The sequence below is a fragment of the Stylophora pistillata genome, chromosome 6 (genome assembly GCF_964205215.1).
Source record: "Stylophora pistillata chromosome 6, jaStyPist1.2, whole genome shotgun sequence".
Taxonomy (NCBI): Eukaryota; Metazoa; Cnidaria; class Anthozoa; order Scleractinia; family Pocilloporidae; genus Stylophora; species Stylophora pistillata.
The window spans coordinates 24,636,481-24,661,357 of NC_142524.1; the positions used below are offsets into that span (position 1 = coordinate 24,636,481).

Genomic DNA, 24,877 nt, shown 5'->3' on the forward strand with positions numbered 1-24,877 from the left:
AAAAAAATATTTTCTCTATCTCTTGATGCGCCTTTCTTTACATGTAGGTGTGGACTGTTGGAGCTTTAGTAAGAGGCAGGTGAAACAAAACTTCCCTTTGTTGTTTAAATGCGCGATCATCCACTTAACCTTGAAAAGGAGAACTTGGTTCTTTGTGCTTTAGGAAAGATCAGTCATAAACTGACGTCAGGGATTGTGTGTAACGATAGACTAAAACCTCCTTCACTTGTGGGCCAAAACTGAAAAACCCCACCCTGACAAGGAGAGCAGTTCTGGGGCTGTCAAATGCAAATTTGAATTAATCAGCAAGGATGCTCAGATTGTGATATATTTAATAAGCTGTGAAACTGGTTTGACCCTGAAGTAACTGGGACTAAGTTTGGAGTCTCTGGTGGAAGTTAAGTCCTTATTTCTCCGCATGGAAATATTATTTTCAAGTTTGGTTAGATTCTTGAATATTCTCTTAAACGAAGTTATCTCTACTGCAATATCTTACACGCCTTTCTCTTTTAGGAAGTGGTTGAAACTGACCATTTGATTGATGATTTGGGATTAAAGAAAAATCAAGTATGAAAAAACATAGGTTAGGATAATGAAAAAAATTTAGATTTCTCTTGACTAACAGACTTGTTGCTATTTGTTTTATATTTTATTTCTTGAATTAGACTTCACAAACTGGGATACTGATCAAGATATTGCATCTAAAAAGGACCTCAAAGCCATTTCAGGAAATTTGTGAATGAAACATTAGATCTGACACTCCCAATTGACGAATCAGTAAAGAATAGTTAATCTATTTCCGGCAGACACTTTTTAATTATGTTACAGGAAACGTTTAACAATCAGGCGAAGATGTTGGTGATTCAATTTCCTTTTCCTTTGTGTTTTTTGGATTGATGTTTTTTTCCCTCGTAGTCCTTGTGCTCTCTGTGCTGGCTTTTCTCTGACTTATGACCTTTGTCATATGTGGCAGATGCTGTAGGATACGGTGCAGGAGCAGGAGCAGGTGCTGGATAAGGAGCTGCTGTTGGAGCTGGATATGGGGACGGTGCTGGTGCTGGTGCTGGTGCTGGATAAGGGACCGGGGCTAGGAATGGTGAAGGCACTGGAGAAGGAGCTGGAGCGGGCACTGGAGAAGGTTCTGGTGAGGGCACTGGGGACGGCACTGCTGAAGGCACTGGGGAAGGCACTGGGGAAGGCACTGGGGAAGGCACTGGGGAGGGCACTGGGGAAGGCACTGGGGAGGGCACTGGGGAGGGCACTGGGGAGGGCATTGGGGAGGGCACTGGGGAGGGCACTGGGGAGGGCATTGGGGAGGGCACTGGGGAGGGCATTGGGGAGGGCATTGGGGAGGGCACTGGGGAGGGCACTGGGGAGGGCATTGGGGAGGGCATTGGGGAGGGCATTGGGGAGGGCATTGGGGAGGGCACTGGGGAGGGCACTGGGGAGGGCACTGGGGAGGGCATTGGGGAGGGCACTGGGGAAGGCACTGGGGAAGGCACTGGGGCGGGTACTGGCGACGGTGTAGGAGCAGGCACTGGACCCGGCTGCAACAAAGATCCATGTTAAGTATATCATCACTGCAAAGTGGAGGAAAGAGTTCCTCAAAGGAAAGCTCCTTGTTGAACTTATTACTGATTTTCACTGGGCTGGACGTTGCATACGTTTAGATACGTTCAAGCACATTCAAAATGCGCTTTCCCATTTTGATTCAATTGTGTCGAAGGCACAGCCAATTTATAATTGGAAAATTGAAGCGCAATGATTTTTAAAAACACAATTATATCAATGGGAAAGGAATTTGCATGAACATGGAAAAGGAAAAAGGCTTGGATTTAAATGTCGGCCTAGGCTTTTAAAGTTCATGTTATGATTTAGCCAATTAGAATGCTTTTTACGGGAAACGAGGCACATCAGATAGAGACCATTCAAAAGGCCTCTTTGACAACCTGCGACAATTCAAACCTCGTTATACTCTGCCAATATAGATTTCGAAGTAACATCATAAAAGGTATGTAGCCTTTACTTATTTCTAATTTAGCCAACAGCCCACATTTATGCAGCAGTTAACTACCAAAAGCAGCAAAGAATTCCTCAAATCCGTTCCCCCAGACGGTTAACCCAAAAATAAGCGAAAGTATTAAAAGACCGACTGTTTTAACTTGAAACTAAATAGAACACTTCCAGTAAACAAGTTGAGATGTTGTTGTCTCGTACTCGTTCTTGATTGGCTGGTTTTTAACATGTTGGAATTTATTGTTTCAGTCCTGGGGCCTGTTTCTCGAAAGTCCAGGTAACCTTAACGGACCCGTAGAGCTGTTCTGATTTCTTTCAAGATGGGAATTTCAAAAGTTTTGAAAATGATACAATAAAACTATCAACTTAAGAACAAAAAGGACTGGTGCGGGTGCCAGAACCTGTTTCCTATCCTTTAAATTTTGATTTTAAAACATGGCTTCGGGCCCCTTAAGTTACCGGGACTTTCGAGAAACCGGCCCCTGCTCTCTTATGAGTCTTATCGTTTCCGTGCACTGCCCCTTCCGCCCTCTTTTCCCATCCCAGGTTTAGTAGATCCACCACAAAATTCTTCATCTCCCTCATTCAGTACCTCTCCGCTTCCGGAATCACTTCCAGATCCAGAACCTGGCTGATCACCAGAAGTAAATGCACTCCTTTGTTCCTCAGCTCCTAGGTGTGATATTTGTTTCGGAAAAAAACACAAATTGACCTAGTTTCAGCATTTCCCAGTCTAGCGTGAATTCTACATGTTGTAATTATACTCTACGTTAATTAGACAAATACTGTAAGGAAGTCTATATTGCATGACCAAAGCAAAGATTTCAAATTTTGTCATCGGAATCAGGCGAGTCACGTTTCATTTAGGCCATTAACTCGCGATAAAGATTTTCTTCACACCATCCTTAATTTGTACCGTTTAAAATACCAAAGGGCATTGTCGAAACACGCTGCGAAGCCCAATGCCTTTTCCACTAAAGGAAACTCGACCTAACCACCTTGATCCGAACAGAATATTTAAGAAACAAGCAATTTATTTGGTCCTATACTAAAAAATATCGACTTTTATTTCATTTTCAAGTTACGGTTCTTGATAGCTGGACTGTTTCAAACTCACATATTCATTCCACGCCGATTAGAATGTCAGCGAACGTTCATGTCCTTAATTAGAAGAATTGTTTAGCTCAGCTTGATAACAAGCAGTCTGACATCTTAGGCTCACGTAAGCGCTACGTCATGGTGGAGCAAAAAGGATCTCTTAAACTTTGATATTAAAATCGATTGATTCGACAAAGTTGCTTGATCGCAGAGAATCGATACTTACCAGTGACAGAAGAGGCGGCTGCAAAGCCTATTATAATAAAAGAGCACCAACCAAGACTGAGCTTCATTTTCTAACAGAGGCCACTATGTAAAAACAAAGTAAGTATAAAATATATGACAGAAATCTGAAAAAAAAAAAAAAAGAACTGTTATCGTCATGTAAAGACTACAACTTCGACTTGAGAGCTGTTGCCGAGGCCGATTGTTCTGTTCGTTTACAGATTAATCATAACAACGGTAACAACGGGTTTTAGGGCAAGGCTCAGGTCATCTGTTCAACCGAGGGTGAGACATATTACATAAACCGAGGCCTTGCTGGTTCTCGCTATCAAAACTCAATCATTTTTCTCCTTGTTTTCCGAAACATGAAGGAAAATACTTGTTTTTGGTAGGATTTAACCAAACCAGTGCCAACTAGAGTTGGGTGCTTTCTTGCAGCCGATCAGAATTGGATGGTGACATATTTGCACTATAGTTAGTCACTGAAATTAATAAGCCGCATCCTTAGATGTCCTCAAGAGGTGAATGTGGTCTGACTGAGGAATGGGCAAATGCGTGCTTCAAACTCGCTTAAGGAAATTTGACACAACAGTTCCAACCACCTAAGCCTGTATTCCATGAATGCGTAGATTCTCCGCAGCTAGAGAATACCATCCTTACCGAAAATTATCCGTAGGATGGCTACTTTTACAGATTCTTTTGAGATAACCCTGAATTGGTGCGATCCAACAATTGAACTTAAGACGAACAACTTCAGAGGTGAGGCATCCACTCTGTGAGGGATTTAATCAATAACTGCATATAGAGCAAATTTGAAATACTATTTTTCATCGTAATCCTGGTCAGAAAGACTTCCTTAAGTCAACGTTAACACCCTCCGCAGGTGAAAAGCTGCGACAATGAAACAAAGCAAAACAACTACCGGTTGGGGCGGGAGGGGGAGTGGGAATAAAATCAAGTACATTTGACTAGGCTTGTATCGGTAGTTGTCCATCATCTAAACAAAGGTCGCTAAAGAATTGATGAAAGTGCCAATTCAATTCTAAAGAAACTTTTTTTGCTGGGTCGGTGAATAGGTAAAACCCTAAGCTAGATATACACGTGGGTTTCATAAGGATACATAGATGATTCTCACAAATAAATAATGGTGAGGTTTTGAACGTTAGCGCTTTCCTCTTTCTAAGGCATCGCATCTTTTCTTGATTTCGCTGCGGTGGTTGACTTATCTCATGACTCCACGTTGAAGTTCAATAAACTGTTCCAGAATTGTGTCTACATGTGAACAATTGTACTCTTTGCATAAACAATTTGGAGCGCAAAGCGATACCACAAAAATATTGAATTTACACCAAAGATTGTGAGTCTTTCACAATCGAATGAAATCAAAGAGTTCATCTGTTTTGTCTTCCATTGATTGGTAAATAAAATGTAAGGTTATGTACTGAAATCAATAAAGACAGCATTCTTTTTAAGTACAACCACACTGATCAACTGTAACAAAGAAAGCCTTCGCGCAGAACACATTAATGAGTTGATTGCTTACTGCTTCAAATTCAAGGTTTTTGCGCTCACAACGACACTCAGCCTTTAAATGAAAATTGTTTGTCACCCTTACCTATCTCCGAGCTGTCTTTCCAACTCTCGAATCGTCAAAATATTTCTTGGATGGCAAATTAATTGGTATTAAGGGAATATGACAAATAGTTAGAACAAATGTCGTGTCTGTCCAAGCACATATAAGACAGTAAATGGCAGGTGTTGGGGGTCTACCAGGATCACTTTTTAATGAGAAACCATTAAATCCTCTTTTCTTATGTCAAAGGCTCGACGAAGCGGTAAGTCAAGATCGTCTAAAAGGCACCTGAATTAACGTTGAACAAAAGCTCTTAATTGAAAACTGTCAAACCTGCATTTCCTCCGAGTAAAGTTGTCACAGATGAAGCAAGTGAATCACAAGACAAAAAGATTTTCCTTGGACAGGTATTTGCCTAAAGTAATCGCAAACGAAAACATTTTTGGCTCATATAATGTCATTTGTCTTGCCCCAGAAAAAAATTGTCCATACGTTGGCTTGCATTAAAATTTTTAAGACTGCACTATGCTAATAAAACCATTAATTGAGCGGGGGATAGTGGGGAGGGGTTTGCAAAGATTAGCGTCATAAGACCACACGACGAGCAATTCGCGCCGAAGAAGGAGTGGAAGGTCGCCTTCACAATCCTTTTCAAGTGACAAGGAGTATTTTGATAATTTTTTTTTGTCCCTAGGATACAAGTTTCTCCAAACTTTAAGTCAATAAGATTCAAACTGGTTTTAGTTGGCATGGATAATTAATTAATTCCATGAAAAAGTGGCAGCGACATCTTTTTTAGATCAATTTAGTTCCGTGACTTTTCGCCAGGTATCCCTTATCCCTGAGTGGCTATAAGCAAAGCTTTCTACTGTTTTGAATGTCGGAAATTACATTTCTTAAGAACGCAAACATGTCCGACACTATTTACGTGCACATGGCTAAATGCATTTTCAGAATCATTTAGACAAATCTTAGTACTTTCCAAGAGCCAAATGGTGTGGTTATAATTGGAATAGGATTGCACTCACCTTCCTTATCAATTTACGCCGCAGAAAACGGAATAAGCTCTGAATTAGTTGTCGAGGTCATTGTAATCAGTGGTGTTAGTAACATTTTTTATGGCAGTGTCCTCCTTCTGATTTAATGAATTTATTGAAGGCCAGGTTTTTTTTTTTTTTTTTGTTAAATATAGAGGCAAGACCGATACAACGTAGATAAGTTTTAAAACGGAGCACTATATTTCGGCTGGCCAAACCAGCCAGTGAAGCACCTGAAGAAGGCTGGTTTGGCCAGCCGAAATATAGTCCTCCGTTTTAAAACTTATCTATGTTGTATCGGTCTTGCCTCTATATTCATATTCGTTATTTTGGGCCGATTACATCACCGCTAATCCAACGTACAAGAGTAGGATTATCGTCGACGGTTGCTTGCTGAACATTTCATATTTTTTTATTGTTGCAGATATAGTACTTTTAATTTTCTCTGGTTTTCTTGAGGATTTTAGAGCCACCCTCCGGAATTCACCTTCTCGCAGTGCAAATATATCTAACTTCTTGCGCATTCTAAGTGATCTTCTGGCTTTGGTTTTCAGTCATTGTTTGTTTTGCTTTGGTTTCAGTTCAATCTCTGGCGAGAAAGCGATCAGATACCAAGCCTCTGCGGTCACTAACCGGATCAGATCAGAGATCAACTCTCTCCACAGCCCTCTTTTCTTCAACAAAAGCAAGTTATGAATGGATTGTCATTGAGCTAGGATATGGGATTTTGATATTTCAGATCCTTACATTTTCCAATTTAACAAGTCTCTGAAATGAATTACAATATAAACCACAATTTTACGGAACAAATGATATTTTATTGAGGTGGCGAGTCTAAAGTATTTTGATTTTGCTGAATCGAAAAAGTCATCTTAAACTAAGACATGTTTAGCTTGCTGTGCAATTTTATATTTCAATAAGAAACCAGTGCCTCACTTGATACTATATGTCGCTTTAGATTTCTCGATTGTATAACCCTGAGATAAAAAGAAGAAAAATCAACTATGCAAAGCCAACTTTAGCTCTAAGCTCTAATTACAACTATCTAAGTCAAATTAAGTGCGCATGCCTTTTAATTGTTCATATTACGTTTAGTACAAAACATACTTCTCAAATTTACATCTGAACCGTTTAACATTCCTTTCCACTTTTACACTCATCTACAACTTAATTTCCAAAGTTATTAGGCTATATTGGCTAAAAACATAAAAACTCAGTCAGCAATAAATTCAGGCTTATCGATATTGGTACCTTCCAAAATGTTTTATTTGCTAAAAATGCCAAAGTCTAGACTCTTTTCTCCTCCCCAGCAGGGTGGTGTAATGAAGTAATTTTGACTCAAGAATAGTCCAACGGCTTCAAACCTCTATCAAACGTTCATATCTCCCCTTCTTCCTTTCGGGATCAAAACTAAGCTAATAAAAGGAACCAGATGATATGGAACATCACTGAGCATCAGAAAATATCTTGTTATTACTCTTTCAAATTGGATATCTAGGCATGCCTTAACACTCTACTCCCCACTACCAGAGAACGTTTCATCTTTCTCATACTGGGTACCACCGGATGAACTGGACTCAAAATCACCACTTCCCTGTTTGTGTAATTGACCGCCAGTGTAGATGTTATTTTTTGGAAAGTCGTGTAGGACAATGTCTTCCCGTTTTCTTTCATCTGAGCTGGTCTTATTTTCATCACTTTTATCTTTCCCATATTGGTTACTATCAGATGAGGTGGACTCGAAGTCACCACTTCCCTGATTGTGAAACTGACCGCCAGTGTGGGTTTTATTTTTTGGAAAGTCGTGTCGGACATTGTCCTCCCGTGTACTTCCATCTGAGCTGGTGTCATTGTCATCAATTTCCTGCGCTAAGTGTTGCCCGCCTCCAAAAATGTCACTTTCTGGAAAAACCTGTTTTACGCCGCCTGCTTGATTACTTTGGGGACTATTATACATCGCAACATGGCGTTCTTCCGACTCCATCCACTCGCCACTTTCGGAAGAAGCCATTTCTTGTCCTTCTGTATTCTCATCATAGCTTTCAAAATTCTCGCCGGAAGTTTTCAATAGGCTTTCGTGTTTTATCCCTTGCCTCACGTCTTTATTACCTAACGAGATCATTTCAAACCTCGGTTCTTGGCCACTTGAAAATTCATCATTCCCTGAAACTATGAAAGGCACTTCTTCTTTTTGTTGACCATTTTCCGCGTCTAAATCTTTGTCTTCCTCTTTTTCCTCTTTCCATATTACTTCTTGACCTGATCCATTCTTCCTAGCTGTTAGCCTGTCAGTCTGATATTCTTCTGTCTTTTTTTGTTTACTATTCCATGTCAGACCGCTGACAGCTAGCTGTAGAAGAAGAGAATCGTACGGTCGTGGAGGAGGAGCAGGAGCAGGAGGTTCGTTCAACTCTTCCTGTTTATTCACACCTGTAAAAATAATACAGCCGAGAATTGTGCTGATTTCCTGATTTTCGTTGAGTTTTCCTAGAGATTTTCGTTTTATTTCTGTTTGCAAAAACGTAAACTTAGGGCTGTAGTTGTGTACTATCGAGAAGGGTTATGAAATAGAATCAAACGAAAATTAAATTCAATCCAAAAATCTTGTCCTCAACCTGGCCGAGGCTCACAATATCATTAACGCGTATTTCAGAGAGTTAATTAGATTTTTTTGTTGCGATCAAACGATGGTGTCCTTTCTCTATGCCTAATAAAGGAACAGTTGATTTTAAACTTCAAAATTGCCTTGCTGAAGAACTGGTTTAGCGGGCGTTCAGTTGAAGAAATGGAATAAAAGCATTAAATTGCTACCTTGCAATACTGTTGACTGATTTATGAACCCTTGTGAACTTGCCAAGTTGGTCAGCACTTGGGATCCGTTGATCTGTCCTCCTTCTAATAAAGTATTGTTAGCTGACTGAGCAGAGCGGTTCCTGTTCAGTAGAAACGAAGGTTTGCGTAGCTCTGGGTGAGTCACATACTCATTTTGCTTTTGGGTCAGTTGTAACAGTTTTGAGTTCCACCATTCTTTCTCGAGAACTGACTTCAGGTCTTCAGGAAGCTAAATCAGAAAAACAAAATATAAATAGGGATTTTATTGTACAGAAAAAAGCCTTTCACATGCAAATAGAGATCTCACTCGCAATTGCAGAATTTTCAGTCTGACATATCGTGTTTTAGTGAACGATGATGTGACTGATATGTCTGAGAGCGAGGCGGTTTCCCAAATCCTCTCTCCGCCAAGAGTGCGGGCAGACACCACCAAACTGTCAGAGAATCTTATAGAATTATCCGAGGGGTTACCTCTTAAGGAGTAGCTTTCCGTTAAGGACGAGTGGCAATACAATACAGCACTATTGGACGCTTCATGCCTTGGAAGCTGGGATAAGCTCTGAGATAATGAACCGAAAGGCTTGAAATGCCTTTTCAGTTTTTTTTGATAAGGAAAACTCAATGCACTCAGTTTCTCATGACTTACGCTGTCTATATCCAAGTCTTACCGATTCCAGTTCGGAATGAGGACGAATGGCAGCAGATGGCGGCGGTGGTGCAACAAAATCAGTGAAATTTGTGATGTTTACTTGTGAAGTATTCTGAAAGTTGACTGTTATGTAACGTTCCTCCATTGAATTTGCACCCATATAACCGTACTTTTGACAACTGTGCGGACATTTTTCAAGCAGGTCTGAATTTTTCTGGCACCAACCAGCTTTGGCCCAGATTGGACAAATGGGTTCAGAGTCGCTCACTTTGTACTCACTTTCTACAGAATCAAGAAATAAAAACGATTGAGCCATTTACTTTGAAATCGCAAAAAACTAACTGGTATGCGATAATTGATACTATGAACCATGAACGAATCAAGATAACGCTTTGATATGGAAGAAGTTCCTTTCCTCGAATTCTTCTAAGAAAGTTGCTTGAATCATCTTCCTTTATTCCTAAGAAGTGCAAACTAACAAAAAATCGTGGCAAACATTAATACCTACTAGTGGCCTAGCATTCCACATGCATGCGTAATAGGTCTAGAAAGCCAACTAGTAATATATAAAGCGAAGAATGTTCCATAGTGCCACACTTCTGGGCCCAGTTGTATAAAGGGTGGATAAATGGTGGCAAAACGTATAGCATAATCCACCGTGTGACGAAGGTTATCCAAACAAAATAAAACCTGGACAACGAGCGAGAACAGCAAAAGGTTTTAATTAGTCATCCGTAAACTACACAATAACACAACAAGATGGCGGGTCCGACGAGCACATGTTTTTTGTCTCTAGACTGTGGGGGACTAAGTTCTATTTTGGTAGAATCCGCTGGCTAACGGGCAGTTGGCAACACACCGGATATAGATTTATCCAGTGGATAGCGTTATCCAACCCTCGGACAACCGGGGCCTGGGGCCCGTTTCTCGAAAGTCCCGGTAACGTAACGGGCCCGTAAAGCTGTTCCGTTTTCATTGAAGATGGGGATTTCAAAAGTTTTGAAAATGACAAAATAAAACTACGAGCTAAAGAAACAAAAAGGACTGGTTTGGGAGCCAGACCCTGCTCTCCTATCCTTTAAATTTTGATTTTAAAACATGGCTTCGGGCTCGTTAAGTTACCGGAACTTTCGAGAAACGGGCCCCTGATCCGTATCCCCCAAAATATACACAGTTTGAATCATACATTAAATGAAGATACCATCTTCTTGTTATGATTGAAATACAGTTCAATTAATCATACTCCTAAAAAAGCGTATGCTTTATATTTTTTTCTGATAGTAGCCTCTATTCGTAATGTTATTTTGAAAAGAATGCTTTATGATTTTGTTTGTGAAAAAAAAATTGTGATTAACTAATTTGATATGATTCCGCTGGGAGCCCCCTATCATCGCGATATTAAAGAAATACTTTTGGATTGTCAAAAGGAACTCACCTGGACCACACATTTCACAGCTCTTCTTGCAGTTCTGAGCCATGTGGTCAGGTCGCGTCGCACATTCATTCTTTGACACCCATTCTGGACAGCGTTGGTCGATGTCTTCACATTTGTCAGTATCTCCTGATACAAATTCAGCAAATTTTCCAAGTTATTGACACGATGAAGAATGCCTCAGAATAATTGATGATTAAACAATCATTCATACCCATGATCTAAGGACACCACAGAAAGTTTTTCCAGCATAAGTCGTCATTCTATACGGGGATTACCCCATCAAAAATTTAACGACAACCATTTGGCCATTACATGGTGAAAAAAAGGTGTGGACTTGGTAGATTTACTCCCCTTTTTTATAGTATATATTACATTTCATGGTGGAGGTGCACATAGCAACACTTCACCTACGTTCAGACTGTTCATAGACACCCCACTCAAATCAAACTAACGTTTTTCTAAACATTACTTGGAAGGAAGTAAAGCAGGTGGCCACTGAAATGTGCAGACGAGGAATTGAGCAGCAAAAAGAACCTTAGCGTGCTGGACATCTCAGAAAATCAATTGGACCGCTGCAGAAGAGTCCAATAGAGTGCAACCAAGGAGCACATCTATTTGAGAAGTTAAGAGTAAAACAAGTTTGATCTTGGAACTTTCCTCGGCGATGTCAAACGCAGCACACGATATCACTCTACCACTCTTCTGTCTACATATGGCAAGGAGGAATATCTTATGATATGTGTCATGCCCAGTACTGGTCATTAAACAAATCCAGCAGCGTTATCGTTAAACCATATGATAGATTTATTACCTCTCGCTCTTCTGCAGAACCGGCAGCTCCATGGACACCTGTCAATCATGTAATGGTAATTGGGCGCGCAGAATCCATTTTTAGCCTCTTTTGAGCACGATTTAACTCTATCATAACACTCCAGCGGATTGATACGAACTATGGGGTAAATAAAAATGGTTTACAGTTTTACCGTCACTACCACATGCAACGATGTGTATACTGACTTGATTTATTTAAGCAAAAAGATCGATAAGCTTTTATGACCAATAAAAAAATAAACAGAAGTGTCTTGAGGACGCATTTTTTTTAACGACATGATATTTGCATCTCTCTCTCCCTCTCTCTCTCTCTCTCTCTCTCTCTCTCCTCTTTTGATGCAATAATGTTGTGATAAAGCGTATTTGTTTACCGCAGAAGACAGTATGGTGGGGGAGTTCGAGATGGACAATTGTAAATTAAGAAGCAAAACAAAACAACAGTAACCCCAACAACAAAGGCAGCGATAGAATTCCGAAAACGTAGGTCAAAGTCTGCTTTGGATCAAATCCACGGTCACCGCGAAATTCAAAGACTAGTATCAATTCATGAAGAAAGGTCGTGGGAATCTTTAACTAAGAGAGCCCTATGACACAATTAAGTTAAATTACTGGATGTACAGTATGTCTGACCTCGAGAAACAACTAATGTTATCGGGGCACCTTGTACGGCTCCTCTCGTATAAAGATGAAATACTGAAACATCCGAACAAACTCTAGATATAACACGCAATGTAATAACGATTTTGAAGAGAAGAAACTCTAATAGAAATGACACTTCTTTCGAAACCAATCTTTTTTATGACGCACGTCCACATGTTGCAATATCTATGTGAGTGTTTTTTCATCAAGGCACTACATCATGAAATAAACTATGTAATTTAATTTTTGAGATTGCGTATTGGACCAATCCTGCTGACTAATGACTGAAAAATTGAAAACGACCACATTGTAAACTGTGATAGAAATCAGTTCTCAGGTCTTTGTGATTTGGGTGAACATTTGGTTGGACTCCTCTCCAGAACACATCAGTTAATTTAGAAGTGGATCTACCAGAAAACAGTTGTTTACACTGTACCTGAGACAATGACATGTATAATGATAGAGAAGATAGCATTTTGAGTCTTTCGTTCGCATTCAAACATCCCGTTATAAGTTTCGTGGTATCTGAAGAATTAAATCAAAAGGTGTGTAAAGAAAAAAAAGCTAAATTTCTATTTAATTTCCATAGTTAAATCTACGTTCATTAAATTCTCATCGAGGAATTGTATAGAACTATAATTTTTGTTATTAGAGTCATAAAATAAGATTTGAAAGGGTTGTTCTCAATAAATTTGAGAAAAGCACGTATTAGGAGAAATGTTCAGGGGCTGGAAGCCCGTTGTTCAGTTTAGAAAAAAGCCATCTCCCACCCCTAGCCTAATCCTGGGAAAGGCATTGATGAGTGCATATTTCCAACTTTAACAAGATGTAATTTTGATCAATCACTCAATCAAGACTTTATTGTACATGTGACTGCACATGACATTAACAATATTAGCTTACCCTAGATCCACGATCTTTCAGCCACTGAAACTCGTCCTGGATTTCAACGCCGTGCACCTTTAGGTAGCTGGGAACTTTCTTCGGTTTCGGTTCGCCGAATGACCCTCCAAACAGCCTCGAGATAATACTGATTGAAGACAAACCTCGCAAAGCCACGCTAGAGTAAGGGCTGCACGCGGCAAATGTGACGCCCTTGGCCAAACGACTGACTTGCATATTTTGTTACTGAATGGAAACAGAAGTAAAACTCTGTGCTGTGGAATTCCATCTGCTTTGTTTCCCGATCGCAGTTGAAATATGCAAAGAAATGATCAATCCATCTGGATATCTCGATGCTTGTCCATTTTAAATCGTGAGCGCGGACCCTAAACCTGTTCAGCGGTTACGGTCATTACGATGGTCGATAGTTACGCTGTGTGGTAGACCTGAAACTTCTCCAGCGGAAATAAGAACGCTCGTTGTGTGACTTTGCTCTGGTGGTGACAGCATAGAGGTCGCCTCAGTTTTCTTTTAATAGGCAAAAAGCCTGATTTTGTTTTCAAGTATTTTTTTATCCGCTGGCTGTACGATGGTGGTAACTCGCAACCTGTACAAAGTGTACAAAGGGACCGGTCATTCTTTATTGCCTGAACGGGATGTGTGTGTGTGTGTGTGTGTGTGTGTGTGTGTGTGTGTGTGTGTGTGTGTGTGTGAGTGTGTGTGTGTGTGTGTGTGTGGGGGGGGGGGGGTGGGGGGGCGTGGGGGAGGAGAAAGCGATGGGAAGCTTGTGTAACAATAAAATATATCTGATCCACCCTGAAGATCTTTTGTATTCTTATGACCCCCCTTCGATTCATTTGTAGTCAATTTCCTATAGCTTCTCCTCCATGCCTTGTCAGCGACGACTGGCCCCCTCTCCGTTGCACTTGAAAACCATCAGATCCCTCAAAATCGTCTAAACTCCCTCCCCTGGGTAATAAATTAGGACTAATCCCCAACAACATACAAAAGACTTCAAGCATGATAAACATTTCATCGTTTCGTGCAAAAACATTTTGAGCATACCTTGGCGGAAAGTGGAGCTATTGCCTCTATCTCTAACATCTTGGGTCCAGAACAGTTGACTTATGATAAACTGAAAATTAAATGGCGTGTTTCAGTTCCGTGGCGAAGACTAGCTTCGCACTTTGAAGGTGTATGTATTTATCATGGGTTACGTAAACCTTTCTTTGGGGTACAGATGTTGATCGGATTAGAGCCGTACCGTTTCTCGATGATGATAACACGATTCAGTCCTTAAAGGATGAACTCCCAGCATATCTGGCGATTGTAGGAAACATCCCAGATGATTTTGATGCTCTTGCGGACACCTGGCGATGGTGGAGAAACAAAGCTGCAGAAATACCATCCTGGGCCTCTACTGTCTAGAAAATCGCCCTTGTACAGCCATCATTTGCTGCCAATGAGAGGGTGTTTTCGTTGCTGGCAACAAAATGTTGTTACAATTGCTTCATTAGCGCCAGGTAGGCTAAATATTCGAGCTATTGTCATTTATATTCATTGGCGTCTTACGGCCGCCCCTACGCCCTCAACTTAAATACCCAGTGACTAGGGATTGTCAGTTTCTCTTAGAAGAAGTTTTTGCCTATACGAACATAGTTTAGATTGTTTTGTTGGGTGGTTTCTTTTTCTTGCTTTACTTTTTACATTTCCGAGTTTTTCATTCCGTTTATGTATCATTCCTATCAATTTTGTTGACGAGGGCATAATAAAGAGGGTCGCATACGGCTCGTTTGAGCGGGGTAGCGAATTAGAATATAAATACTACTGATCACTATTACATCGCATACATGTTGACGTTAAGTTCTTATAGCTTTTTAGACCGAGCTCGTTTTAGATTGACGAGTCTATCAAAGAATTGTTCCTCCGCATTAAAAATTTTTTCCATTTAGGCGTATTTTGAACTTTTCGATTTTTCGGAGAAAAAAAACCGCGATAGAACTTTTTAATATAATTTTCGAAAAAGTTCATTAAAAAAGTCCTTTGGAAAAAATAAAACCAATGACGAAATTTTCTAACCGTCGGAAATTTCGCAACCTTTCTTAAGTCCCACTTGATTATACTTATGTACGCAGGTGGCACTCGGCTAGCTAGATTAAGCTTTGATGTTAAAGAACACATCATAGAGAACTGTTCGAGGTCCAACCCGTCGGTGCCTTTCGATGAGGCCATCACTGAGGGAAGCTGTCGTTTCACTCACTACCAGGATCATCAGAAGTGACCACATTCAAAGTTTCCCTACAGTTGAATAAGTATTTAATAAATAGATTCCTTATTACCGTGGGTCCATTCAGAGAAAGATCACAAGGAAGTAGCACATGAGGAGCAGTCGAGTGTGTCAATGATGTTTTTACTAATTCTTACCACTAATTACTTCATGAAATAAAGAAGCGAAAAAGTTGCTGAAGGTGACGTCATCTATGCTTCTATCCTCCAAGACACTCTTTTTCTTCAAATAAGGACGTTCAGGCTGCGATTAACCAAAATTTCAAGAACATAGTTAGAACATATCCTGGCCGAGAGCGTATTTACTTTCCTCTTTCATTTTGTGAGAAGTATAATAAAAGGTAAAAGAAAAGTAACAGTGTGGTCTAACAGGACAACTGTTTGTTATACAATTCAAAGTACACGTATATACACATAATAAAGCCTGCCATTCTAGTTAACAAATGGTGTTAGGCCTGTAGCTTGTCAAACAATATACCAAAAGCCCATGGCTCAAGACACTGGCTGGCCTCTCTAATATAAATGTATGCAAATTTGAAAAAGAAACACACACATATTATCATCTCTTTGTCAGGCACTGTGGCACTGTTTGCGGCCGGGCTAAGATGGAGATTTTAGCTGTTTAACCCGCTCACACGCTTGCATTTTCAGACTCTTTAATTTTATCGTCGTTTTTCTCAGTTTTAATGTATCCATGTACTTCAAAGGGAAAATAATAGCAATATAGTATATGCTCTTGGTTATAAATATGTTTTGGACCCCTCTAAGATAGAGTCTGTAAATCCTTGCCTAGAGGCTCGGGCTAAAATAACTCTGAATCGGCCCCAAAACATATAACTATACCTCCATGCGCTGTTTTGTTAACGGCTCTTTCCCATTAATCTAAACACATTGACGCAATCAATATCCTTTTTTTTTTTTTTAATTCCAAGAATATCTCGTCTGGATATTTGAACCTCCGTTAAAGTTAAAGATTTTTTTAATGAACGCCTGAAAAGTAGTAACAAAGGCCAAGATCGCCGAGGTAAAGTAGCTCTCGCAAAGCTGTTTACGAAAATGTCTCTTTTAAAATTCAAAACGTATTTAAAACGTTCTCGAGAAGCCAAAATAATAAAAATAAAAAAATGTATCTTAAGTGCTGATCACAAACTGAATGTGCTTTGCCTCTCCATCAGGCAGAAATTAGATTAAATACGTCAATCAAACTCCTCGGAAACCTCAGTTGTTCCGACAGAAGAATAAAATTCTGAGAACAAAGCCAGATGAGCCAGCTGTACGTACGGGCTCCCAAGTCGCTGAACTAGTCCTTTAAGAAGTATTGATGAAGAATTCCTCCTATATTGTTAGTGAAAACGCCAAGAGTGGCAGTGAAAAGTTAAAAAAATTATATTTTTTAAATCCAATGTGTAGCTTGTCTGTTTGTTCCGGCACAGATGGTATCGTGAATCATTCATTTCATTTCAATTTTGTGCGTTTATGGAGGGCGGGAGAATCTGTAGAATAAGTGCGCAGTACGTTAAAACCCGTCACTCTTGTCCAACGAATTCTCCCTGGTCTTAAATTAGTTGTTTAAGAGACTTTTATAACGAAAATAAACTGCACTGGTCTTGACAGTGCTCATAAACAGAGTGAGAAAAGAGGGGGTGGACGTTTCACATGTACAGCCCCTCTCGCCGAATCCTGCCCCGAACCTTTCTCATTTGGACATGTTTACGCTCAGCTAAATAAGGCGGTAGAAAGTATAAGCCGGGTCGAACGTAGCCTGTAATTCAGTATGACAAATAACGCAGTATTGTCTCTGACGCTTAGCTAGTTAGGGATAAGTTCCTTTTCATTTGAAAAATTCAGAACATAAAAATCCATTAGTAACAGAGCGCGCGTCGAAGAGTTAAATTGAATTTTATTAACCGTTTGACTTGTATTAAATTTAGAAGGTAATTAACAACGTGATGTCGATAACTGTCAAAACTAAGAAATATAAACCCCGTGTCAAAGCGAACGATCTAGCAGTTCAGTCGCTTTCGGGAAAGGTTACGTTGTATTCCACCAAGAATAAGATGTCAAAATCCTTGGGTGTCCTGTGCCTTGTGGCTTCAGTTTTAATGATGACTTCTTTTCAGGATAGTGAAGCTCTCGTGCCCACTTCAAAATGCCCAAAGGGTTCCCCACGTTGTCCTGGAAATAAGCGCTTTTTACTTAACCAGGCAGAGAAGGTAACACAAATGTTTACTTTTATTTAAGCACTTCAAATTGTCGAAGTGTGAGTGGGACATTTTTTAAATTTGTCCACGACAAAAAAAAAAAAATTGAGTGCATGTATTTGTGGTAACAGCCGGAGATGAATAGAATTATAATCTTCAGTTAGGACAAAAGCACAAGGACTGAATCATTTTGGTCCTGGTAATATACTTCAATCGACTTCCTTTCTTTTTTTCCGGCTTAAAGAATAATCCTAGTTCTCAAAATTTATTCAGAGTAGGGATTAAGGTTTGGATCTGTTTGGTTTAAAAACTAACTGCGATGTCCCTTAACCTGTTACCGCTCGAGGTGATCCATTTGGATATTACGATTTTCTTGCAACTCTTTGGTGAACAGGTACTGAGTAATAAGAAAGTAGAAAATTATCCACTAAGGTTGTGTATCGGACATCACACCTCATTCTCAGTGATGGCTGACTGAGAAACTTTTAAACAGTAGTTCTTTCTCAAGTTTTCCTTTAAAATTTTGTACGGGAAATTGGCGCAGCCGGCCAAAATTTATTCGTTAGCGCATGCTCGACGTTTTACCGCTGGGTTGCTGTGTTGTGGTCTCGTAAAAAAATTGCCCTCAGAAGCTATGAAAATGGGCGAAATGCAAAATGTTTTAACCATCAATCAGGAGAATAGTACAGTCTGGGCGCAAGCTGGCGTCAAATTTGAATGTACAGAGACAAAAAGAAATTAAGTTGACTTTTTAATTTGTCATCGGTCACTTCTGTCCTTTGAAATAGCACGTTCCGTTTCAATTATTACTGTTTCAGGCAGCTGAACATCAAAGACGCATTTGTGAGGCCGCACGTACTTTAAACTGCGAAAGTGAGGAACTACAGTCAAGACAGGTGGAAGATGACGGGCGCTATTAAGGAATACCTGTTTAGTTGAAAGTTTTGTTAAATTTAAAACACTCTGTCACTTACAATAAAAGTAAAATGCTTAGTTTAAACAGCTTGCCGTCTGAACTGTTTTTTACAAATTTGAAAAATTGCAAAAGTAAGGAGGGAAATCTTACCTGGTTTTTTGTTTGACATAACTACGTGCAGCCTAAAAGCAGAACAGAAAGTGACATGTACTTGTAGCTTAAAGGTGTGGTACATGTAAATGCAGTAAAAATCAACCACCAGTAAACTTTCCATACACTACTTATGATGCCCGATCCTCGCAGTAGAGAGCGCTATTTATGCAATAGCGAAAATCAGACCTGAAAAAAATCACGCCTGTACGGGATTCGAACCAATGACCTCTGCGATACTAGTGCAGCGCTCTACCACTTGAGCTAACAAGCCAACTGGGAGCGGGCCGTTAAGTTGACTCGTAATAAACCTGCACGTACAGGCCTGATTTTTTTCAGGTCTGATTTTGGCTATTGCATAAATAGCGCTCTCTACTGCGAGGATTGTGCATCATTAGTATCTATAACCGCAGTTCAAAATGTATGAACTTCATATAATCACCGTATCTGATTTATTATCACGGGTTTATTACGAATCAACTTAGCGGCCTGCTCCCAGTTGGCTTGTTAGCTCAATTGGTAGAGCACTGCACTAGTATCGCAGAGGTCAGTGGTTCGAATCCCGTACAGGCCTGATTTTTTTTCAGGTCTGATTTTCGCTATTGCATAAATAGCGCTCTCTACTGCGAAGATCGTGCGTCATTCGGAAAGATATTATAATGAACAATTCCGGGAGACAAGAGGAGATTCCCGTGGACCTGGAAAAACCTAAAACAACTACTCGGAAGTGGCTCAAAGAGTAACAGCGCTGATGCTCATACGGCAAATGAAGCAAATTAAAGACAAGTGTAACACTTTTAATCGCTTCTTTGTCTCTTATGCCGAAGATTTAAGGTGCATGGATCCACCGATCTAGCGCGCGATCTTTTTCCAAATGGCTGCCGAAGAAAGATCGTCCAGAAAAATTTAATCTACGAAAGATCACTGTATCAGAGGTTAGTAAGGCTCTGAAAGATTTAAAATCGAAGAAAGCGACAGGTGTTGATGGTATTCCATCTCGTCTACTAAAGGACGGATCAGACGCCCTGGCTTCTCCATTGTCGGTCATTTTCAATTTAACTATCCAACAAAACGTTATCCCTGCTGAATGGAGAGAAGCGAAGGTGACCCCTCTGCATAAATCAGGTTCAAAAGATGACCCTAAAAACTACCGCCCCATATCCGTATTACCAGTAGTAACTAAAGTTCTAGAACGTTTAATCCACAAACAAGTTGCAAGTTTTTTTGACGATCATAACTTGCTCTGTAAATAACAATCCGGTTTTAGACGAGTGCACTCAACTGAGACGGCTGTATTATTATCGACGGCTAAGCGTAGTAGTGTTTCAGATTTAGGTTCCTTAACAGTACGTTGATCAAAAAAATGTTTAAGGGCCAGAAGGCCTTCGCCAATAGGAATGACAGTGTAAAGAGACGTAATGTCCATGGTGAAAAGAAGTTTGTTTTGGCCAAGGAGCAAAGTGCACCTCCGCTAATGTAATCTACTGCATAACTTGCACTTATTGCCAAGGAGTAAAGTGCACCTCCGCTAATGTAATCTACTGCATAACTTGCGCTTATTGCAAAAAGATATACATCGGCGAAACAGGCAGAAGACTAGGTGACCGATTCCGAGAACACCTTCGAGACGTGGAAAGGAATGACAAGGACACATCGAAACCAGTCGCTAGACATTTTAATTTACCTAATCATTCTAAGCAACATATGGCATCCTGCGGTCTTTCCTTGCACTTAGGTGGCACGGAAAGCCGTAAAAATCTTGAACAAAAGCTCATCTTTCAAACCGGCAGTCTAAATCCCACAGGGATCAATGAACGCTTTTCATTCCACTAATTTATTCATGTTTTTCTCGTTGCCATGCACCCACCAATAACGTAGCTCCATTTTCTGCCTTTAAAAGCACACACAACCCACAATTCCTCTATTCGCTCCGACGAAGGGCTAACGCTCGAAACGTCACCTTTTGTAATCATTACGGTGGCCAATTTACCATTTCAACTTTGTTGATATATCCAAATTACTTCGGATAAATAGAACGGAAGGCTGGAGTGAAATACTTGACATGCGTATTCTAAAACCGATCTTATGGTACTACAGTAAAATAAAACAAGATCACTCGCACAGATACCAGCACGTTTGAGTTGACTCAGGAGGTACAATCTTTTGGCAGCCTTTGAGGTTACATTAAAGATGTGATCGTTCCATTTGAAATCATCTCTTATGGTAACGCCGAGCACTTTAGCCGAGTTAACAGACTCGAAAGCAAAGCCATCGAGTTCAACTGGAGAATGAATTGGAGGAGATCTCTTAAAGCATGACTGCAGTTCCTTACATTTAGATGGATTCAGCTGCAGGCGGTTCTCCTGAGACCAGGCGCTAATAAAGTCGACAGCTTGCTGAAGTGCGCTTTGTTTGGATGGTAGTACTATTTCCGAAACAGTAGTGTCGTCGGCGAATTTCCACATAGCAAACGACCCATCAGGTAACTTAAGATCGTTTATCAGCACCAAGAATAACCAAGGGCCAAGACGAGTCCCATGGGGAACACCCGCAGGAACACTAAGCCAATCAGAGTAAACTCCGTTGAGCTTAACTCTTTGCTTTCTGTCCCTCAAGAAATCAATAATCCAGTTGATGGCAGTTGACTTAACTCCGAGAGTATGAAGTTTACCAACCAAGATGTTATGGTCCACTAAGTCGAAAGCTTTGCGAAAGTCCAGTAGAGCGGTTCTTACAGACGCCCCGGTGCCGTCGGTGGCGCGCAGCCAATGATGATCCGGCCAATGATGATCCGGCCAATGATGATCCGGCCAATGATGATCCGGCCAATGATGATCCGGCGACGGATTGCTCCCTGTTAACGATAGACATTACAGTTTTTATGGATGTGGAGACGAACCCTGGTCCTATTTCTTCAGAGAAGAGCTATGATCTACGAAAGCAAACCTGGTCGGACGAAAGTAAGATTCCATGTTATGGAAGAAACTATTTACTCGGTTTGAGAAAGAAATCTGGTAAACCTTCGAGCCCTGTCTTAGAGACGCTTAAGAAACTACAGCTGCTCAGGTTTCGTGGTAAACGGGGAGGTTTGAGAAAAAATGTTCAGCATGTGAAGGAGAGATCTATTCAGAATATTTCTGTCGTCATTGGACGAAGGGCGGAAAGCGGGTTTGCTATTCCCCGGCTGCGGGTTGAAAAACGACGAAACCCTAGCAATCTCGTCAGTGTACCAAAACAAGTGGTGTCCCGCGAACACACCTCTGTTAGTTCTGGTCAGCTTGCTGTCCCTAAACTTTTGTTTATTAACATCTGTAGTTTGGGGAAAACAACTAGTCGGGTGCGAGCGGTTGTGGCTCTGGAGACCGACTTAAGAAATAATGACATCGATGCTTGTGTTGTGTCGGAAACTCATTTAAAAATTGAGGTACCCGATACGGTGGTCAATATCTCGGGTTATAATATCTTCAGAAGGGATAGGAATTGGTCTGGATGCGATCTAAGGAATGGGGGAGGTGTTGCTATCTATACAAGGAGTAATCTTTCAGTTATTGATGTTTATCGTTCTAATTTATACGAGTTTATTTGCCTGACTGTGTTGCTGCCAAGTGGGAATTACATTCTTTTATCTGGTCTTTATCACCCCCCGAAGACATCATACCAGCAATGCGATTTAATGGATTATCTTCTTAATGTCTTTGACACAATGCTGGATAATCACCCAAACGCTACTATTGTTTGCGGTGGCGATCTTAATCACCTTGATCTCACGAGACTTAAACGCATTACTGGTTGGACTGCTTTAGTGGATTTTCCAACACGAGGGAATTCATTTTTGGATAATTGTCTTACAGATAGGCCAGAGCTCTTCGGAAAAGCTTTATCTATAAAGATGCTGATTAAGACGGATCACATTGGATTTATAGTTCCAGCGGGCAAGAAACTCAAGCCTATTCGTAAGAAAGTGCAATTTAGGGATTGTCGTGAGCATAGGAAGCAAGCTCTTTACCTTGCCCTCGCATCAGAATGCTGGGATGATGTTTTGGAGGCGGATAGTATCGAAACAGCTGTGAACATCTTAGAATTGAAGATCCTGGCAAATATTAACTGGTGCATGCCTTTACGAACGGTTTCCCTTTCGTCCCGTGATCCAAGTTGGATGACACCGCTAGTTAAATACATGCTACGTAGCAAGTCTCGCATCTCTGTTTTACGTACTAATAAGCATAGAGAGCTTAGTAGAAATGTGTTGAAGGTTATTGGCGAAAACAGAAGGATGCTTCTGGAGGGCAAAATGGGGAGCAGAGAATGGTGGAAAAACGTAGACTTGATATCTCAACGCCGGCGGTCCACAAACGTTTCGCTGGATAGAGAGACCGCTCAAGATTTGAACGAGTATTTCGGTGACCTGTGTACGGATGGCGATTACGTTGAGCCCGCGTTACTTGAAATTGGTCCTGAGGTGAAAGTCCCGGAAATTAGTGAACGATATGTATGGAACTCACTGAGTACTCTAAAGAAGACTGCAACTGGTCCTGACCAAATTCCGTATTGGGTGTGGAAAGACCATGCGGAGATCCTCACTCCAATCATTACTAAGCTATGGAATTTGTCTCTCGCTACGCACCAATGGCCTAGATCGTGGAAAAGGGCAAGTATAAACCCACTGCCAAAAGTTGATGTTCCAGTGGCAAGAGGGGACTTCCGGGGGATCAACGTAACCCCTGTAATAGCAAGAGCCCTGGAAAAGGCAGTCTATAAGATTCACGCCCAAAGGCCGGTAGAAGAACAGCTGTTGAATAGTCAATTCGCGTATAGAGAAGGAGGGAGCTGCACAGATGCTCTGCTACTTATACAGAATAAGATCTGCAAGTTTCTTGATGATCCAAAGTGCAAGGCAGTGCGGATGTTCGCGATGGATTTCAGTAAGGCCTTTGACTCTGTGAGCCATCAACTCCTTGCTGAGAAACTTAAGAGTCTACCACTTAACCCGTATATCATAAACTGGTGGTTAGGTTTTTTGCGAGATAGAAAACAAAGAGTTATTTTCGGGAATCATGTCTGTAATTGGAAAACAGTTAACAAGGGCACAACCCAGGGTAGTGTTTCAGGACCTTATTTGTTCAATATATTTCTTAACGATCTGGAAATTAAATTAGGGAACGAGACACTTGGTTTCAAATACGCTGATGACTGTACGATTATTGCTCCGGTATATTATTATAAAGATCACTCTGTAGACTTAATAAATCAGTTTTTACAGTGGGCAAGCCAAAATAGAATGAATTCAAATTCTACTAAATGTAAAGAGCTTATTATGTATAAAAAAGGTCACACTGCCGAGGCCTACAAAAGTATTTTTGGCATACCTCAGACTAGTACAATAACCATTCTTGGTCTCACGTTTCAGCCGAACTGCAAATTCAGTACTCACCTAAAAGAAAAGTTAGGTAAAGCTAATAAAGGGTTATACGTTATCAGATGCCTCCGCAAGGAAGGATGTAGCCAAGCAGAAGTAGATGTTTTATTTAATTCCATTGTCCTACCTAATATCACTTATGCTCTATCTGTGCATGGGGCCTCTGAGTCAGAGCTAACTATAGCCCAGCAGTTTTTAGATCGTTGTTTTAAACGTAAATACATATCTAAGAAATTAGTGATAGGTGACTTACTTAAAACGCAAGATCACAAAATTTGTCGCAAGGTTTCAACTATCCTGAGCCATCCTCTTAGAGCCTACTTCCCTGAGACCAAGATCACGAGGTATAATTTGAGAAATAAATCCCCTGTCATGCCCGCTATTCGCACAAACCGTTTTAAGAATACATTTTTTAATAGAATTGTTTTTAAGTATAATGTAGCTTTGTGAAAGTGTACTTCCTGTATTAGATGTAACATAAGATATGTAATTTTATCTTTTGAACAATAAAGACACACAGACACACAGACAATGATGAAACATCGAGATAAGCGCGAACGTAGTGGAAGAGCCCGGGATGAAACCAAATTGACCTGGATCAATATGAGATAGCACCACGGGCTTCAGAGCTTTCTCGATAACAAAGCTCTCGGCGATCTTTGACATGGTTGATGTAAGTGAGATTGGCCGT

General features: G+C 40.6%; 3 protein-coding genes and 1 long non-coding RNA gene across 5 annotated transcripts in view; 2 read left to right on the top strand and 2 right to left on the bottom strand.

Annotated features, from left to right (window-relative positions):
- Nucleotides 1-796: 796 nt before the first annotated feature.
- LOC148728965 (uncharacterized) lies at nt 797-5,088 on the bottom strand. Of its 2 annotated transcripts, none has more exons than XM_088725378.1 (4): nt 4,955-5,088; nt 3,341-3,423; nt 2,609-2,688; nt 797-1,547 (listed from the first exon to the last, which is right to left on the bottom strand). In XM_088725378.1, the coding sequence occupies exons 2-4, from the start codon at nt 3,405-3,407 to the stop codon at nt 864-866; spliced, it is 831 nt and encodes a 276-aa protein (XP_088581504.1). In that variant the 5' UTR covers nt 3,408-3,423; nt 4,955-5,088; the 3' UTR covers nt 797-863. The 2 variants fall into 2 exon arrangements, with proteins under 2 accessions (XP_088581504.1, XP_088581505.1); XM_088725379.1 differs by having other exon boundaries at nt 3,341-3,464; nt 4,955-5,082.
- Nucleotides 5,089-6,999: 1,911 nt separating this feature from the next.
- LOC148728966 (uncharacterized) lies at nt 7,000-12,838 on the bottom strand. The gene is made up of 7 exons (XM_088725059.1): nt 12,772-12,838; nt 11,677-11,814; nt 10,866-10,991; nt 9,450-9,712; nt 8,761-9,010; nt 7,405-8,379; nt 7,000-7,342 (listed from the first exon to the last, which is right to left on the bottom strand). Exons 1-6 carry the CDS (start codon nt 12,836-12,838, stop codon nt 7,463-7,465), a joined length of 1,761 nt encoding a protein of 586 aa, XP_088581185.1. The 3' UTR covers nt 7,000-7,342; nt 7,405-7,462.
- Nucleotides 12,839-17,480: 4,642 nt separating this feature from the next.
- LOC148728967 (uncharacterized) lies at nt 17,481-18,704 on the top strand. The gene is made up of 2 exons (XR_015988775.1): nt 17,481-17,716; nt 18,523-18,704. It is a non-coding gene; the product is annotated as an uncharacterized LOC148728967 (long non-coding RNA).
- Nucleotides 18,705-21,651: 2,947 nt separating this feature from the next.
- The window catches only part of LOC148728968 (uncharacterized), a 4,611-nt gene continuing 1,385 nt past the window's right edge, over nt 21,652-24,877 (top strand). The window contains exon 1 of the mRNA XM_088725060.1: nt 21,652-23,782. Within this exon, the coding sequence (XP_088581186.1) occupies nt 21,652-23,782 (2,131 nt within the window). The remainder of the gene's footprint in view (nt 23,783-24,877) is intronic.